Source organism: Xiphophorus maculatus, chromosome 22 (genome assembly GCF_002775205.1).
Source record: "Xiphophorus maculatus strain JP 163 A chromosome 22, X_maculatus-5.0-male, whole genome shotgun sequence".
Lineage (NCBI taxonomy): Eukaryota > Metazoa > Chordata > Actinopteri > Cyprinodontiformes > Poeciliidae > Xiphophorus > Xiphophorus maculatus.
In genome coordinates, this window is record NC_036464.1 from 3,446,680 (window position 1) to 3,465,055 (window position 18,376).

The window sequence follows — 18,376 nt, forward strand, 5'->3', positions numbered from 1 at the left end:
ACAACCTGCTGTAGTTTCTGATTGTAAACATGACGGTAGCAGCTTTGGACGCGTAGCACCGACAGATAGACTTAGCCATCTATCCGTGCTACGGTAGGAGAATCTGACGAGGTAGCACTGACAGTCAGCTGGCCTCTACGGTGCTACAGTGAGAAAAGCCCCGAAACCTCGCGAGAAGCTTCGTGTTTTCAGCTGTAGTTCCCTCCTATGCCGCTGGGGGCGATAAATCCGACCCTCTGCTTTTACCGCAGCAGCAGAAGAAGGAGCCCAGCTAGACATCCCGCTAACCGCTAGTCCAGATCTGCTCTGACTGAAACCGAACCGAGCCGAGCCGAACATGAACGAGTCTGCTGGAGTCCGTTTCCGGCGGCTGCACCGAGCTCACGTGATCACAGAGGAACTTCCGGAGCGGAGACACAAAGGAAGCAGGTGAGACCCGAACCTCATCTGGACATGGGGTCCTGGTTCAGGTCACAGGGCTTTGCGGTTCCGGGTCTGTTGGTTCTGGTTCCAAGAGAAGGAGCCAATCAGAGGGAAGCAGACCGGAACTGCCTCACATCGGATTTAAACCCGGATTAGCTGGATGGGGTATAGAGCGATTCGGAACCACCCAGAAGGTTCTGATGGACCTGATAGCTTCATGTTTGACCCGTTGGATCAGAGCAGTCTGGTCCGGTTCTGCACCCGACCTCCAGGTTTTCGTTCTGGACCGTCCTCCGTCAGCCCAGTAGAAGTTCTGGTTGCAGCTCCAGAACCTTGAAGACAAAAACCGACCCGGTTCATCAAAATATCTTGGTGTTTAGGAGCTGGTACCAGAACCAGGAGGAACCAGAGCCAGGGAGAGGGATCCTCCTGGTCCTGGTTCTGGTTCAGGTCCAGCTACCAACGCTGGACTAACAAGTTCATGGCTTTATTCATTCATTTCTCTCAGGTGTAAATATACCAGCTGAGTTTTTCTCGGACCGGAACCAGGCTGACTGAATACAGACCAGAACCGGGCTCATTCTGAGTCTCCAAATCATTTTAACAGAAGATTCACATAATTTATGACTTTGTGTAAAAATGTTTTTTGCCACATTATCAGCAGCAACCAGGAGGTTATAAAACGGCTGTAACATGTTATTAATGTAACATGTTATTAAACTGTAACATGTTATTAATGTAACATGTTATTAATGTAACATGTTATTAAACTGTAACATGTTATTAATGTAACATGTTATTAATGTAACATGTTATTAAACTAACATGTTATTAAACTGTAACATGTTATTAAACTAACATGTTATTAAACTAACATGTTATTAAACTGTAACATGTTATTAATGTAACATGTTATTAAACTGTAACATGTTATTAAACTGTAACATGTTATTAATGTAACATGTTATTAAACTGTAACATGTTATTAAACTGTAACATGTTATTAATGTAACATGTTATTAAACTGTAACATGTTATTAAACTGTAACATGTTATTAAACTGTAACATGTTATTAAACTGTTACAGGGCTTCAGGGGCCATAAATGTTAATATTTTAATACAGATACATAAATGTAACATTTATTTATTCAGATGATCAAAGCTGCTGAATTTGATTTAATGGTTTCAGCATCAATTAAAATATTTTAAATTGTTTAACATTTAAATGGATGATTTAAAGGAGCTGGCAAGTTTACTTTGTAAAAGATCAAAGAACAATATTCATAGTTAGATTGTTTTGTTACCATAGCAACAATCTGATGCTGTGAGTTTGAGCCGTTTGTTCATAAATGCAAATGAATAAACTGTAATTATAACTGATTGTTTTTAGTTTGGCCAGTTAATCTACTCTCTCTCTCCCAGATTAAATCCAACCCAGAAGCTGTTAGAGGTGCTGATGGTTTTAGCAGCAAGAGGGGCCCCTAGGTCAGATTCTGCCCCAGGCCTCATGCAGCCTTGGACCGGCCCTGCAGGATGAGTTCAATCTGCTGCACTGATGATGAGCAACAAACGGAGATTTAATTTAATGCTAATGTGGCTTTAGCAGCTCTAACATTTCTGTCTGTTGAGTTTTAATAGGAGCCACAGAAACTGTTTTGGTTGCTCACGTTTGTGTTAAGATGATCTCTGCGCGTTAACCCTTTAAACTCCTGTCCAGCTCCTACAGTGGGAAGGTGTTCCGGGTCACTCTGCTGTCTCTGGGCGGTTTCCTGATTCTTCTTCTTCTCATCATCTTCCTCATCCTGGAGTCTCCCATCCAGCCAGAGGCCTTCAGGTGAGTCGGTCTGGACCGGGTCAGAATCAGACCAAACCCTCTCTGACCGCCCTCCCTCAACCTCTCTCCTGCCCCCTTGTTTCCATGGCGACCTGCGGCGCCCCCTGCTGGCTGCAGCTTGAAGGAGCCGCCCCAGATGAAGGGCTGCTGGGAGCCCAACCTGCGGCTCCGGGAGGCCCGGCGGCTCTACGAGGACCAGCTTCTGGGTCCAGAGTCCATCGTCAACATGGGGGGTCAGCAGCTTCACTTCTGGTTCCCGACCAGAACCAGTACCAGAACCTGAGTCTGTTTTTCTCTCCACAGATGTTTTCTTCACTGGAACAGCTGATGGCAAAATCCTCAAGTTGATTGGACGGAGAATCGTTACCTTGGCAACGCTCGGCAGGCCGCCGTGTGGTGAGATGCTCAAATTGGGTGAAGCTGGGTCTGTGAGAACTGGTTCTTACTGGTTCTTACTGGTTCTGACTGGTTCGCCGTTAGGATAACCAGTCCTGACCCTGAAGTGAACTGCTGAACCTTGTTGAATCAGGCTAACAGGTTGCTAGCTGTTAGCCTGATTCAATATGAACTGAATGAACCTGATGGGCTAAAAGGGTCAAAACAAATCTGATTGGCTGAGCATGGCTCCACCTCCAGACTGACCCTGGTTGCCCTCTGACCCTCTCCAGGCACCAGGGAGGACGAGCCCACCTGCGGGCGGCCCCTGGGCATCAGGGCGGGGCCTAATGGGACGTTGTTCGTAGCCGACGCCTACCTAGGCGTGTTCGAGGTCGACCCTGCTACAGGTGAGTTTTGATCCCCCTCCCATCCTCCCGCCTCCAGGTCGCGCTGACGACCCGTCTCCCTGCAGGTGCAGCAACCCGGCTGGTGGCGGGGGGGCAAGAGGTCGGCGGCAGGAAGCTGTCGTTCATCAATGACGTGGCAGTGACGCAGGACGGCAGGAAGCTGTACTTTACCGATTCCAGCAGCAGGTGGCAGCGCCGGGACTACCTGCACCTCATCATGGAGGCCACGGCGGACGGACGGTACAACCCGCCGCCTGGGTCAAAGGTCAGCTGCAGGGACCCTTCAGAATAAAAGCCTGTCCTCCTGTCCGCCTCAGAGTGCTGGAGTACGACACGGAAACGCGGGAACTGACGGTCGTCATGGAGAACCTGCGCTTCCCCAACGGCATCCAGCTGCTGCCGGACCAGGAGTCGGTTCTGGTGGCCGAGACCACCATGGCCCGGATCCGCAGGTCGGCCCCACGCTGACCCAGGACCGCCTCGGTCCATGGGTGGTCTCCTCCCTGACCGGCTCTGTCTCCATCCAGGGTCCATGTGGCGGGCCTCAACAAGGGGGGCATGGACACGTTTGTGGACAACCTGCCCGGTTTCCCGGACAACATCCGGCCCAGCTCCTCCGGAGGATACTGGGTCTCCATGGCGGCGGTCCGGCCCAACCCCGGCTTCTCCATGTTGGACTTCCTGTCCCAGAGACCATGGGTCAAGAAGCTCATCTTCAAGGTAAACGGGCCCGTCAGTTTCATGTGACCTCTGACCTGCTGGATGAGAAACTAATGAGAAGGCCTGAGACGTCCTAGTCAAAGGCTGCATTCACCCAGCAGATCTTGATGCTGCTGCTGATTAAACCCGACTGCAATATGTGACTGAAGAGGAACGTAGCCACCGCCCAGCAGGGCTATGTTTACGGCAGTAAAGATGGCCGCCGCAGCGCTCTGTTTGCGGCAGTAAAGATGGCCGCCGCAGCGCTCTGTTTGCGGCAGTAAAGATGGCCGCCGCAGCGCTCTGTTTGCGGCAGTAAAGATGGCCGCCGCAGCGCTCTGTTTACGGCAGTAAAGATGGCCGCCGCAGCGCTCTGTTTGCGGCAGTAAAGATGGGTGAAGGCAGCCTCAGGCAGCAGCAGTTCTCCAGGTCAAAGGTCACATCTCGGTTTTCGCCCTGCAGCTGTTCAGCCAGGACGTCCTCATGAAGGCCGTCCCTCGCTACAGCCTGGTGGCCGAGATCCAAGATGGCGGCGTCTGTAGGCGGAGCTTCCACGACCCCAACGGCCTGGTGGCCGCCTACGTCAGCGAGGCACACGAGCATCATGGGAAACTCTACATCGGATCCTTCCGCTCGCCGTACATTGCCGTGTTGGACCTGCAGGGACCGTAGAACTGGGTCGGACCTGGGTCCAGCCTCCCTCCCTGCTGGTTCTGATGACCCGGTCCTGTTTGGATCAGAACTTGGGGACTTTAAAAGCAGCTGTTGGAAGCTGAGGGGCCCAATCTGGCCCGGTTCTGGTTCTGTTGCTCCGCCATTATTTCATGTTCAGACTGAATGTTCCTGTGTTGCTTCCCCTACTGTTCTGTTGTAGTGCTGGCCCGGTTCTGCTGGCCCGGACCAACTGTTGGGTCGACATCAGAACTTTGGCCTGCTGAGGAACTCAGTGGGCTGCAAGGGACAGAACCAGAACCTGCAGGTTCCCGGTCCTGCTTCTGGTCCTGGTTCCGGACCCGGTTTTAACCAGTTTCCTGGGAACCTGGTCCTGGTTAAAACCGGTTCCGGACCGGTTAAGGTCCTGGTCTTGGTCCCGGTTCCAGTCCTGGACCCGGTTCCCGTCCTGTTTCTGGTTCCGGATCCTGACCCGGTTCTAAAAATTGTGAAAAAGTGAAATCAGGCGAGTTAACTTGGTTCTGGTTCGGCCCGGTTCCGTCTAATCCAACCTGTAGACCTACTGGACTACAGTAGGTCCAGTACTTTAGTTCTTTTATTCTAGAGAATAAAAGAACCGGGTCTGGATCTGCTGCAACTCTTTATTCACTCATCATTTAAACAGAATCAGATCCTGATCAGAACCGGTTCTGGTTCCGGAACAGAGCTGGTTTCAGATCAGAACCGGTTCCCGTTGGGGCGATCTGCACAGCAGCTCCAGGGTTTCCCGCCCAGGCTTCCAGGGGATCAGCCACAGCTCCAGGTGACACCGGAAGGTCTGGACAGAGACGGGTCGGTCAGAACCTCCAGAACCATTGAATCCTCCTGCGACTCAGATCCAGACTCACCTGGGCCAGCCGGCCCGGAGGCTGGAGGTGGCACCGGTCCAGGTCCGAGGTCCGGTTCCGTTTGGGACAAACCGTCCTGGAGATCTGGAAGTCCACGATGTACCGGATCCCTCTGACCACCTGGAACACAGAGCCGGTCCGTTAGGTTCTGCTCCGATCCGGAACCGGGCCTGGGTCCAGACCAGAACTGCAGGAACAGGTCTGCTTCAGGTTCTAGGCTCAGCAGAACTTGGTTCTGGTTCTCACACCTTAGACTGAATCTGAACATGCTTTTATTTTGAAAGGAGGTATTGTTTCTTGTGAGCAGGTTCTGCAGCGGAGAAACGGGTTCTGGTTCTGTTGAGCCCTTCTCTGATTGGCTGATTGCTCCGTCCAATCACTACAGACCTGAGCTTCTAATAAACTACTGTTGCTTTAACGGTCCCGCCTGCATCTGTTCTGGTTCTGATCCATTTTATTCCTTCCAGGGGTTATGACTGCTGGAGGACTGACAGGCTGACCAATCAGACAGAGGGACTGACAGGCTGACCAATCAGACAGAGGGAAAGTTTCAAATCAAATCAGATTTGATCTGTATAAAACATTTCAGCATCAAGGCTTTTCAAAGAGCTTTACATCATAAAAACACAAAAACAAAATCATGCAGCATAGAATCAACATTCAAACATGACATTAAGTCGAGTTCCAGTGTTAAATTGATTATTGATTATGTTTCAAATAAAACTCTAACCAACTGGTCTGGATTTAAAGGATCTCAGTGTTTCAGCTGTTTTACAGTTTTCTGAAGATTTGTGGTGCATAGAAGCTGAAAGCTGCTTCTCCTCGTTTGGTTCTGATTCTGATGCAGAACCAGAACCAGAACCTGAGGGGTCTGGAAGGTTGATCCAGCAGCAGCAGCAGCAGATCTTTAATGTGTTGTGGTTCTGATCCGTTCAGTGATTTATAAACTAACAGGATTTTAAGTTTATCCTCTGAGCTACAGGGAGCCAGTGGAGGTTCTGGAGAACTGGGTTTATGTCTCTATCCTCCTGGTTCTGGTTCTGGTCAGAACTCCAGCAGCAGCGTTCTGGATCAGCTGCAGCTGGAGGATTGATTTGTTGGACAGACGCTGCTGCAGGAATCAAAGCAACTGGATGAGTTTCTCTAGATCTCACTGAGATATTAGTCATCTAGATGTTGTTCAGCTGATAGAAGGCGACTTTGTGACCGTCTTTATGTGGCTCTGGAGGGTCAGGTCAGAGGTCATTACTGCTCCCAGGTTTCAGCCTGATCACTTTAGTTGTGTTTCTGACCAATCAGAGAGCAGAGACCCGCCCACTGGTTCCCTCCCAGTAGATTCTCCTCTGGTGGTTCTGGAGAAACTGGACTTCCAGGTTTTTTGAACCAGTTGGATCTAGACACCAGAGTCTGGACCTGCTGGAGGTTCTGACCCGCCTCCCATATCACCATAGCAACAACTGTCACCAGGTAAGCGGTACCTGTCGCTGCGCTCTGACGACGGCTGACGGCTTGAACAGGAAGGCGTCGTTTGATTGGCTGTTGAAGGAGTGGGCGGCGCCGAGGACGGCCTGCTGGACAGCGGCGGCGTTCCTGCTGATGTCATACGGAGAGCCTGGCATGGGGCGGCCATGATGGCTGCCAGCTTCTGGACCTGGAAGAGAAGAACCAGAGGAACAAGCAGAACCAACAGAACCAGCAGAACCTGGGCCGGTCTGCCAGTTTGTTTCGGACCTGTTTGTATTTGCAGTTCCTGGTTCTCCTCCTGATGTCTGTGCCTTTCAGAACCACAGAGGACTGTCGGTCCTCTGTGGGTTCTGTTTGGGTCAGACCCTGGGTCTGACCCAAACAGAACCCAGTGCCGCGTAATTTCTGCCCAACCCGGACCAGAACCAGAACCAGCCCTCCAGTCTTACCCAGAGTGGCGAGCAGCAGCAGCAGCAACATCTTCGCCTCCATCTCGGTTCACTTCCTGTCACCACAGATCAGCTACTTCCTGTTCCTGCCTCAGCTTCTCTCACACCTGACATTACTTCCTGTGTCTGACGTTCTCCCTGAGACCCCGCCCCTTTAGTCGGGGTTCCTCCAGGCTGCGTTCTGAGTCCACTGGATTTCCTTTCCTGGCTGCCATCAGTCTCCTGTCACATTTATGCCGAGGACGTCCAACTGTGTTTTTGTTTAGACCTCAGCAGTTGGACAGGCTGTCTGTCCTGCTCCAGTGTCTGAGCCAGTCTGGCTCAGACGGACGGCGAACCCAGATCTGTCATGAGTTGTGGTGTGAAGTGGTGAGGCAGACGCTGAGAACCCAGGTTGGTGTGCGGAAATTATGAATTAATGAAAAATCCAGGCATACAAAGTCCAAAACCCAGGCAGCACAGCTGAGCGGAAGGTTTGGTGCTGCGGATCTTCTGGGTGATGAAGCTGGCCCGTCACTTCCTGGGCCTGCAGACTCTGGGCCTGATGCTGCGCCGCTGTTACCGCGAGATGGTGATGCTGCCCGTCTTTGTTTGTGTCGCCATGGCGATCTAAAGCGCGCTGGCCCAGCTGCTGGAGCACGGTTTGGATCTGGAGACCGGGAACCCGGACTACGCCAGCATCCCCGCGGCCTGCTGGTGGGTCATCATCTCCATGACGACGGTGGCGGGCCGGGTGCTGGGCGGAGTCTGCGTGGTGAGCGGCATCGTGCTTCTGGCGCTGCCCATCACCTTCATCTACCACAGCTCAAACTGCGCTCGGACCGGACCGGACCGGACCGGAACCGGTTCAGTGGTGTTTGGTACCAGACAGCTTCAAGAAGAATGACTGAAACTCCAAACTGATGAACCTACAGAACAACGCAAGAGGGCGCCCCCTACAGGACACATCAAAGTGTCCCACAGATTAACCAGCTGGTTAGCTTAGCTAATTGGACTGACCAGTCTACTTCCTGTTGCTTTATTTTCCACTTCCTGTTTGCGTCACTGAGGGTGACAGCACGCTGGCGTGACTCTGTACTTTCATTGAGATTTTTTCTCTTTTTATCTATAATAACTGAAGAATTAATGAGCTACATTTAATTTCCCTTTGGGATTAATAAAGTATTTTTGAATTGGAATTATTTCCACTTCCTGCTCATGTCTGCAGTTTGATGATGTCAAGATAATCAGAGCTCATCCTTTATTCCCCTGCTGGAGATTTTAGTTTAGCATCAACACCTTTAAAATGAATCACACAAAGTAACCAAACGCCTCCGCAAAGTTCTGATGGATGAAAAATATATGATGTTTGATTCTGGAGAGAAAGAGGTGGAAAAGGTTTTTATAGGTTGTTTTTAGCCCAAAGCTAAATGTAAAACACCCCTGGGACTCGGATGAGTCACTAAAACCAACCTGGTTCAGAAACAAGAGCAAGTCGTGACAAAGAGGAAGAGCGGCCATTAGGGGCCCTAGGGCCGTTAGGGGCCGTTAGGGTGACCCTCTGGGTGGGACGTCAGGAACCAGGCCAGTTTTCCTCGACAGACTGACCTCAATACTGGACAAGGTGGTAATACCATCAGATTTAGGAAACTCACTTTCCCCGTCAGATGGAGATCTGGTGGAGCATCAGGGTTCATCAAGAACATCTCATCTGGATTTATATAAGGAGGTTCACCTGAGTTTGATGACCTTCTTCTGGAAGGTTTCTCCTCACTTCCTTCTGTGGGTTAGCTTAGCTACCAAGTGAAATTAGCTCCCACAGATCACATCTGTTAATTGTCGCTATCCTCATTTTCACAACTTCCAGTGGGCGGTGCAGGTTGCTACAATCCATAGTAGCCACACAGGCACACCCGCTAGAAGGAAACAAACACACCCAGTACAACGCTTTCATTCTATTGGCTGAGAGGTTGCTAGGCGACTGCCAAAAAGGCAGTTCCATGTTTCATAAGCGAGCAGAGAGTTGGAGCTCAAGGAGGATTTCATGTATTTTGTTCTCAAAACTGGTAGTACTTTCATGTCTTTCTTCTCAAAACTTGTAACACTTGTACTCAAAACCTCTCAGGCTCTAGAGCTGTGGTGCCCAAAGCGGAGGGCCGGCATCCTGCAAGTTTTATTCTCTCCCTGCTGGTAACAAGAACCTTTTCTGGATCCAGGTGCGTTAAACCAGGAGAGACTAAAACATCCACTTTGGGCACCACTGATCTAGAGGAAGTCAGTCATGGAAACATTTGGTCTCCATGAAAACTGTGAAATGTGTCACTTCCTGTGAAACGTGTCACTTCCTGTGAAAATTGGCGGCTCAAACCAGAGCAGGATTCCACAGATTGTAGAAATTTGTACATTATAGAAACAGTAAAAACTGAAAGGCAGCAGAACCTGCTGGGGGCCCAAATGAACCAGAACCAGAACCTGCTGAGTGGAGAGCAGCAGCTGCTGAATGGAGCCGAGGTCAGGAAGAGTTGAATTGAGTTTCACCTTCTTGTCGGCCATGATTCCTGGAGGCTGAGGAAAAATAACCAACCGTCCTCCTCGCCTCATTGGTTCCAAAGGTTCTGACGCCTCATTGGTCCAAAGGTTCTGACCCAGACGACTGAATTCTGTGCAGGAGGAATGAGGCAGGAAGCGATGCACCGGTTCTGAGCCAGTGGAGGGCGCCACTGAACATGCCCAGCAGCCCTCTGCTGTGCGTCCTCAACACGGACCTTCATTGGTTCTGATGGTTCTGGGTTTTGTCTGACCATTAACAGAACCCTGGGTGTGTGTTGCCATGGTAACCAGGTGATCTTGGGCCTCATGAACCTGAGCACCGGTCCTTTAAAAATCACAACAGCTGCTGCTCCGCCTGTCGCCTCCATAAATTCATCTTAATGTAAATTAGGCTGCCAGTAACCATGGCAACATCCTTGCTTGTAGCAGTATAAATATTTATAGTAATCTTATATATGTAACCGGATCCTGGTTGTGCTGGTTTTATTGGAGGATCGGAGTCGTGACACAGTTTGTCTTTAAATCTGTTCTGACGATAAAAACAAACCATAACGCCGTCATGGCCGCCGCTGCAAGTCCTACACAAAACTAAAGTTAATTCCTGCTGTCGTAGCTTCACTTAAATATTTACATTACAAAATGGATTCATATGTTACAATGGTTCTCATTGGTCTGTACAATCTTCAGCTTTTCATTTTAAACGGGTAGATATTCAGATGAAGGAAGTGATCTTCTTGTGGTTTCGTCATGGATAGAAATTGTTCTGATGCTAAGCTAACCATAACTGCTAAGCTTCCACTTCAGTCACTCTAATAATGTTATAAAATATATTTTACAACAACCTGCTGTAGTTTCTGATTGTAAACATGACGGTAGCAGCTTTAGACGGGTAGCACCAACAGATAGACTTAGCCATCTATCCGTGCTACGGTAGGAGAATCTGACGAGGTATCACAGAGCTGAGTGAAGCTGACACCCCACCCACCTCAAAAAATTCAGCAAATAGTCTGAGTGGTTAGTGCTCCGTTTGTGCAGGTTTGTGCCGTAAAAATTTTCGTTTGTGCAGCTTTCGTTTTCGAGATATTAAAAATTATATTTTAGGTCATCCAGAGTTCACCATCCCCCCATGTTGCTCCAAAACAAACCAAACTGGGCTAGTTCGTTAGTGCTCCGTTTGTGCAGGTTTGTGCAGTTAAAATTTTCGTTTGTGCAGCTTTCGTTTTCGAGATATTAAAAGTTATAATTTTGGCCGATGACGTCACCATCCCCCCATGTTGCACCAAAACAAACCAAACTAGGCTACTTCGTTAGTGCTTCGTTTGTGCAGGTTTGTGCCGTTAAAATGGACGTTTGTGCAGCTTTGGTTTCTGAAATATTAAAAATTATTTTTTAGGTCTTCCGAGTTCACCATCCCCCCATGTTGCTCCGAAACAAAACAAACTGGGCTACTGTTCATCATGAGATATTACATAATTTTCTTTCATATGCCAACTGACTTCACCTAAATTGATGACTGTGGCCTGCTCTGGACATAACCACAAAGCAAGCAGTTATTAATTTCGTATGTTATTGTGTAAGTTAAATTCTGCAGATTTTCAGCTGTTGTACAATGTGTACCTTCTTTTGTTTTGAACTTCAATAAAGATTTACAACAAGAAAAAATTTGTCTCATTTCAAGAAATGTTTTTAGATAGTAATGTTTTCTCACCAATATAACTTTCTCCACAATAATTGAATCCTGTCAATACATAATTTCAAATCTTTTCTCTCCTGCTTGGCTTTTCGTAAGGTTGCCAGGTTTGGAAGGTGACTTGGCTCGGGATCTCCAATATCCATCAACTCTGATGCCTTTGCTGACCACATACAGCTGCTTCCATCCTACCCTCACACAACTCTTTTGAAACCTGTGCACAAAGGGTTCCTGACATGAATCTTTTGGACTGGCCAGTGTGCAGGGAGATGTCGGCGCCTTGGATGGAGCACTGGAGCACCATTGGGCTGTTGACCGTTGGCTCTCTGTCACGTCATTTTAACATGGCCTTGACACTCTTTACAGAAGCCTTTGATATCAATGTACTTACTAGTGACAGTTGGATAAACTTTTGTTCTTTCCAATACAAATGTACATGTGCTTTTCAACTTTTTCCAAACCAGATCATTAATTATGTGACTCCAAGTGCCAGGTTTTAAAATTGTGTATTCCCTTTTGCCAGATGATGAAAACTGTCATTGTATTCAACTCTTTCTGGTTTAAATTTAACCCATTCTTCAAATGGAACTTCAAGCTGAAAATCTGTAAATTGTCCAGAAGAAGTTGTGCCTGAGTGAAACTCTGTGTCCACGGGGCTTTCAGGATCACTTTCTTGATCATTTATTTCCAAGCTTGACCATATGTTTTGTCTGTTTAGTTTTACAAATGTGTACAGGGCTTTTGCAGACATTTTATTTCCCATCTGCTGACTTAGCTCTGTCCAGACAGCGGCAGCTATTGCCGTTTTCTAGGATAGCCTCTTTTGACTTGCAGAGAACTGCGAAAAGAGACTCTCTGTCCACTGCTGGCTGTCGAGGCATCTAGTTTAAAAATAAAAAGACTTTGATTAGCATTGCTCAAAATAATAATTCTGGTCTACATAATTTTGAAGAAGCCACAAAACATTGACATTCTAGCAGAGGCTGCACAGTTACAATAGTCTTCAACTAAAAAAAGTTAAGTTGGCTTTCCCAGTTTCTCATTTCTACTATTTAAGCAATTTTTTTATATACTGTTTTTATATATTTTTTTAATATAAAATATATTTACTAAATATTAAGTACATTACTTGGATGAACCTTGTTGAACCAATGACGCTGCAGTGCACTTCCGGTTTTACTCTGCAAAAACTTTATTTGCTCAAGCAACTAGCATGTTAGCTATGGATTTTTGTTGTTGTCGTTTTTTACCCTTTTGCTGCATAATCAGCAGAAAGTAAGTCAACAATGTGAATATAATTGTTGAAACCACCTCCGAAACCAAAGCACAGTTGAACAGTCATACAAATACACACATTATGTTACGGTCACAGCCGCATGTCCTGTATTGACAGGATTCAATTATTGTGGAGAAAGTTATATTGGTGAGAAAACATTACTATCTAAAAACATTTCTTGAAATGAGACAAATTTTTTCTTGTTGTAAATCTTTATTGAAGTTCAAAACAAAAGAAGGTACACATTGTACAACAGCTGAAAATCTGCAGAATTTAACTTACACAATAACATACGAAATTAATAACTGCTTGCTTTGTGGTTATGTCCAGAGCAGGCCACAGTCATCAATTTAGGTGAAGTCAGTTGGCATATGAAAGAAAATTATGTAATATCTCATGATGAACAGTAGCCCAGTTTGGTGTGTTTCGGAGCAACATGGGGGGATGGTGAACTCGGAAGACCTAAAAAATAATTTTTAATATTTCAGAAACCAAAGCTGCACAAACGTCCATTTTAACGGCACAAACCTGCACAAACGAAGCACTAACGAAGTAGCCTAGTTTGGTTTGTTTTGGTGCAACATGGGGGGATGGTGACGTCATCGGCCAAAATTATAATATTTAATATCTCGAAAACGAAAGCTGCACAAACGAAAATTTTAACGGCACAAACCTGCACAAACGAAGCACTAACGAACTAGCCCAGTTTGGTGTGTTTCGGAGCAACATGGGGGGATGGTGAACTCGGATGACCTAAAAAATAATCTTCAATATTTCAGAAACGATAGCTGCACAAACGTCCATTTTAACGGCACAAACCTGCACTAACGAAGCACTAACCACTCAGACTATTTGCTGAATTTTTTGAGGTGGGTGGGGTGTCAGCTTCACTCAGCGATGCGCGCCCCCGCGACAGGGCGCGCGTTTCTCAGCATAACAATGTAGCTTCCGCTTCCTGCCGGCTGGCGGCGCTAGAGCCACCGCCAGTCAGCATGCTGGTAAACAACCGTAGAAGAAGAGAAGGAGTACAAGAAGAGGAAGAGGAGGACGGAGTTGGAGCAGAGGAAGAACAGCAGCAGCAGCAGAAGAGCAGAGTTATTGATTATCTGATCGATCCGAGAGGTGAGGAGAAAGGTTCTGATCCAGAATGATTCCGCTCAGGTTCCGCTTCTGTTTTCGGGTTTTAGAGCTCCGTTAGCGGTTAGCACCAACTACTTCCGGTTCGGTCCAGACTGAGAACCAGAACTAATGGGCCAACCTCAGACTTCAGGCTTTAGAGCAGAACTCTACCAGCTGGAATCCGGTTCGGTTCTGCTAGAACCGGGTTGTGAGTCGGTTTCACTCTGTCAGCCTGCCGCCGCTTCCGGGGTTATTATGGGATGTTACCGTCATGTAAAGGGTTGGGGGTCAAAGGTCAGAGATTAGAGAGAACTTTAACCTGAAAGGTTCTTTAACCGGATCATGATCCATTTCCTGTCGGTTCCGAGTTCAGCTCAGTTGGGTTTTACGGTTCTGTTTTAAAGGGACAATACTCCCTAATGACCCAGACTCGGGTCAAGGTTCTGGAACATCCTGCTTTGACCCGAACTGGACCTGGGGACCGAACCCCGTCAGGTGGTTCTGAGTGGAGCTTTAAAGGTTCTTTCTCCGGACCAGAACCCGACCAGAACCGTTCCAGTTGGACGGGTTAGGTTGGGTGAATGATGCTGAGGATTTCAGAGGAAAACTGGTAAAATAATAATCATCATAATAAACACATTCTTTAGAACTTCCTGTTTCATTAGTTCCCAACATTGACAGGAAGTGATTTTCCTTCCTTTTCATTTGTAAATTGTAGATTTTGTAGCAAAGTTTTGTTAAATTTCCAATAATCTGTCCTATGATTGTTATGGATTTTAATAGTGATGGTCTCAGTTCCATCACTTTGTCCACAACGTCCAAACAGACAAAAGTCTCTGAGACTCTAGAGATCATTTATCTGTCCATGTGTGGATCAGATGGTTCTGGATCAGATGGTTCTGGATCGGATGGGTCCTGTAGTTTACCTGTAGTTAATAAAACAAAATAAATAATAAATATTTCTTAATATGTACTGTGTCTGATCAATAACTTCTAGAATAACCCATCTACCACCGTGTCTGATGCTGAACAGCGCCCCCTGCTGACCTGTTACTGACAGACAAACATCTGGTTCTGTTTCCTGGACAAAATAAAATCTGCTCCCTTATTTTGGTAGAAACAAACAGACCCTTCCTCTTTATTTCTAATAATCAATAATAAAAGCAGGAATCAGCTTTTATTATTAAATAAAATAATAAATCTGAAGCTGTAGAGACAGATCCCACCTCCTTTAGGAAGCAAACCAGTGAAAGTGATTAGGTTATAACTGTGTTATTACCACTCTGTACAGCGTCATGGTTCCTTTCCCATTGATGTTGCTGACATAATGGGTCTTTGCGGTTCTCCTCCGGCCTCGGGTTCCTCTCAGATCCTCCAGGTGGTCGTGTTTCTTGGTTCCCTTCCCCGAGGCGAATCACGCGGTTCTGGACTGAACCTGATGATCGCTGGCCGGTCTGTGGACCTCATCCATCGCCGAGGCGACCGCCGCAGCCTCCGGTTTGGTCCATTTTAAATCCCAGAACCTGAAGCTCCGTCCAGCAGTGAGTCCTGATCCTCTTTATGGCAGAACTCCAGAGATTTGTTCAGCCCTTCGATGTTTGACGCTTCATTGGTTTCCCCATTTCTCTCATTGATGTTTCCAGTTGCAGCCCAGAGGTTCCTGTCTTGTAATTCTCTAAGAGTCGGCTCTTCGTCTTCATTGTGTTTGGTTTTTGTTTTTCACCTCTTGTCTCTTTAGCTCGGCGTGTTCGGGGAAGAGCTGCTTTCCTCTCCGTCTTTATGTCTTTAATCAGCTCCCAGGTTTCCTTCTGTCTGTGAAGTTTTCCCTCCTGCATCCTGAGCTAGAAGCTACGTTTAGCCTCGCCACGTTAGCTGCTGCAGGTTTATCTGAATCGTTCTTCAAATCTCTGCCGCCATCTTGCAGGAAACAGGAAGTCCAAGCAGATTCATATTTGTTATCTAAGAAAAGATGGGATCCGACCAGTCCAGGTTCTGGTTCTGTACTGGTGAAGCTCTGGATCGGTGTGGCCCGGCTGGTGCTGCTGCAGTGTCTCCCAGTGAAACCAGTTCACCCAGTTTGTGCCGTGTGTCTCCAGATGTACTACTATCGCTATGACAACCCTGAGGTCAGCTGCTGCTACAAGTACCTGATGTTCAGCTACAACATCATTTTCTGGGTGAGTCACCTGACCCGCTGGACCCGCCAGAACCAGAACCTCCTCGCTTCCTGTTGCCATGCAGAAACCAGGAAGTGATGTCAGCAACATGCCGAAGCTTCTCGGCAGCAGGAAGTGACACAGGAAGTTGTCAAAGAGCAACCAGGAAACAGTCTGGTTCTGGTTCGGTTTGTTTATCCAGTCAGTACTCTCAGGTCCGGTTCTGGTTGCAGAACCTGGGTTCTTCCCTCAGTGTGACTCTGGTTCTGGTTCTGTTGCAGCTGGCCGGAGCCGCCTTCATTGCCATCGGGTTCTGGGCGTGGAGCGAGAAGGTGAGGCAACCGGACCTCGGAACCGCGACCCGTCTGCAGTGGGCAGAACTGACCGACCTGTTCTGTCTGCAGGGGGTTCTGTTGGACCTGACCCGGGTGACCCAGCTGCACAGCTTTGACCCGGTCTGGCTGGTTCTGGTGGTGGGCGGAGTCACCTTCATCCTGGGCTTCGCCGGCTGCGTGGGAGCGCTGCGGGAGAACATCTGCCTGCTCAAGTTTGTACGTCTGACCCGGTTCTGGTTCTGACCCGCACAACATTTAGAGCTGTGGAGCGGACCAGGACCAGAACCGGTTCAGAAACAGCAGCTTTAATCGCTGACTTTGGTTCTGATCCGTTTCTGATGGATTTCAAACAAAGCAGAATCTGTTGCCACGGCAACCAGAATCTGCAGTTTGTAAATCACAGCCGAAGCCGGGTCAAAGGTCACCGGGTCGGGCTGCTAAGGGTTAGGATCAGTCTGCAGGTCCAGAACCGGGCCCTGGTTCTGCAACTGCACTGGTTCCGGGTCAGAGCCGGTTCTAGTCCAGATCTCTGGGGCGACGGGGTTCTGACCTGTGTGTCGTTCTGGTTCTGACCCGGTGTGTTCCGGCCCAGTTCTCCGGGGTGATCGGGTTCATCTTCTTCCTGGAGCTGACCGTGGCGGTTCTGGCCGTGGTTTTCCAGAGCCAGGTCCGAGAGTGGATCAACAACTTCTTCCTGCAGAACATCAAGGGTTACCGGGACGACATCGACCTGCAGAACCTCATCGACTCTCTGCAGAAGATGGTACGGCCCCCCGGGTACTGCCGGTACCCCGGCAGCCAGTCTGGTACTGACCCGGTTCTCCCCGAACAGAACCACTGCTGCGGGGCCCAGGAACCCAACGACTGGAACCTGAACGTCTATTTCAGCTGCAACGGGACCCATCAGAGCCGGGAGAAGTGCGGTGTCCCGTTCTCCTGCTGCATCCCCGACCCCGCCGTGAGTCCGGTTCCGATCCGAACCCACCTGGGCCTGCCACGAGTCCGGTTCCGATCCGAACCCACTTGGTAATCCTGGTTCTGCTCTTTCAGGACTCGGTGCTGAACACCCAGTGTGGCTACGACGTGAGGAACCAGCAGGAGGTGGGTTCAGCTGTTCCTGTTGGATCTGAGAGGTTCTGTTGGATCTGAGAGGTTCTGTTGGTTCTGTTGGCCCAACAGAAGGAATGGAGTGAAAAGATCTTCGTCAGAGGATGCATCGTGGCGCTGGAGGAATGGCTGCCACGCAACCTGTACACCGTGGCCTTCATCTTCATCGTCATCTCTCTGCTGCAGGTACCAGAACCCGACCAGAACCCGACCCAACTACCTGTTAAGCCTGGCCTGGTTCAGATGTTCTGGATCTGCCTTAAGTAATCTGTAGTTTACCTGCACCTCTCTCTCTGACAGATGGTGGGGATCTACCTGGCTCGAACGTTGATCGCCGACATTGAAAAGGTCAAATTCAGCCATTGAGGCCTCTGCCTGCTGGGGGGCGGAGCCTCGGCCAGGTGTTTTGCACCTGGCTGCTGAGTCGCATGTGCCTTCATCTCCTTCTAGTGTGGTCTTCCTCTGATGTGCTCGTTGCTATGGTTACTGAAAATGTCTGACTGAACGTAGTATTACTCTGCTGAAGAGCGCCACCTTGTTTTGTCTGCACCTGATGCCTTCACTTCCTGCTTCACCTGAGAGGCCTTCCAGAACCAATCGCTGGCCTTCATCACGTCTGATCACCTGAACATCATCAGCAGCAAACACATTACCAGTCCGGTTCCGGTTCTGTTCAGGTCACATGACTTGCTGTTTAATGAATGTGAATGCCGACACTGGAAAACACGTTGGTCTGAATAAAGTTGTGTTTGAATGTTCTGTGATTGATCAAGGAAACGATTGGTTGATCAGATTATTGACCCTGCCTCATTGGGGAGCTTTTATTTTGAAGGGACTGAGTTTTGTGTTTTTTTTACAAAGTGAATTTTAATCTTTTTTATATTCAGAATAATAAAAGTGACTTTTCCTCTTCTTACGTCTTTTGCTTCATTGATCCAATCGATCCATCC

The 18,376-nt window shown here is 48.3% G+C and overlaps 3 protein-coding genes across 4 annotated transcripts; 2 read left to right on the forward strand and 1 right to left on the reverse strand.

Annotated features, from left to right (window-relative positions):
• Window positions 1-235: 235 nt before the first annotated feature.
• Window positions 236-4,937, forward strand: apmap (adipocyte plasma membrane associated protein). Its single transcript, XM_005814410.2, has 9 exons — window positions 236-429; window positions 2,142-2,258; window positions 2,376-2,491; window positions 2,562-2,654; window positions 2,927-3,043; window positions 3,109-3,283; window positions 3,361-3,495; window positions 3,571-3,763; window positions 4,205-4,937. Exons 1-9 carry the CDS (start codon window positions 338-340, stop codon window positions 4,412-4,414), a joined length of 1,248 nt encoding a protein of 415 aa, XP_005814467.1. The 5' UTR covers window positions 236-337; the 3' UTR covers window positions 4,415-4,937.
• Window positions 4,938-5,041: 104 nt separating this feature from the next.
• cst7 (cystatin F) lies at window positions 5,042-15,929 on the reverse strand. 2 transcript variants are annotated; one of them, XM_023327461.1, is made up of 4 exons: window positions 15,108-15,929; window positions 6,780-6,952; window positions 5,302-5,421; window positions 5,042-5,231 (listed from the first exon to the last, which is right to left on the reverse strand). In XM_023327461.1, exons 2-4 carry the CDS (start codon window positions 6,918-6,920, stop codon window positions 5,127-5,129), a joined length of 366 nt encoding a protein of 121 aa, XP_023183229.1. In that variant the 5' UTR covers window positions 6,921-6,952; window positions 15,108-15,929; the 3' UTR covers window positions 5,042-5,126. The 2 variants fall into 2 exon arrangements, with proteins under 2 accessions (XP_023183229.1, XP_023183228.1); XM_023327460.1 differs by lacking the exon at window positions 15,108-15,929 and adding an exon at window positions 7,215-10,722.
• Window positions 13,703-18,338, forward strand: tspan14 (tetraspanin 14). Its single transcript, XM_005814406.3, has 9 exons — window positions 13,703-13,831; window positions 15,925-16,005; window positions 16,266-16,316; window positions 16,389-16,535; window positions 16,912-17,082; window positions 17,152-17,277; window positions 17,370-17,420; window positions 17,499-17,612; window positions 17,727-18,338. The coding sequence occupies exons 2-9, from the start codon at window positions 15,925-15,927 to the stop codon at window positions 17,790-17,792; spliced, it is 807 nt and encodes a 268-aa protein (XP_005814463.1). The 5' UTR covers window positions 13,703-13,831; the 3' UTR covers window positions 17,793-18,338.
• The last annotated feature ends 38 nt before the right edge of the window (window positions 18,339-18,376 follow it).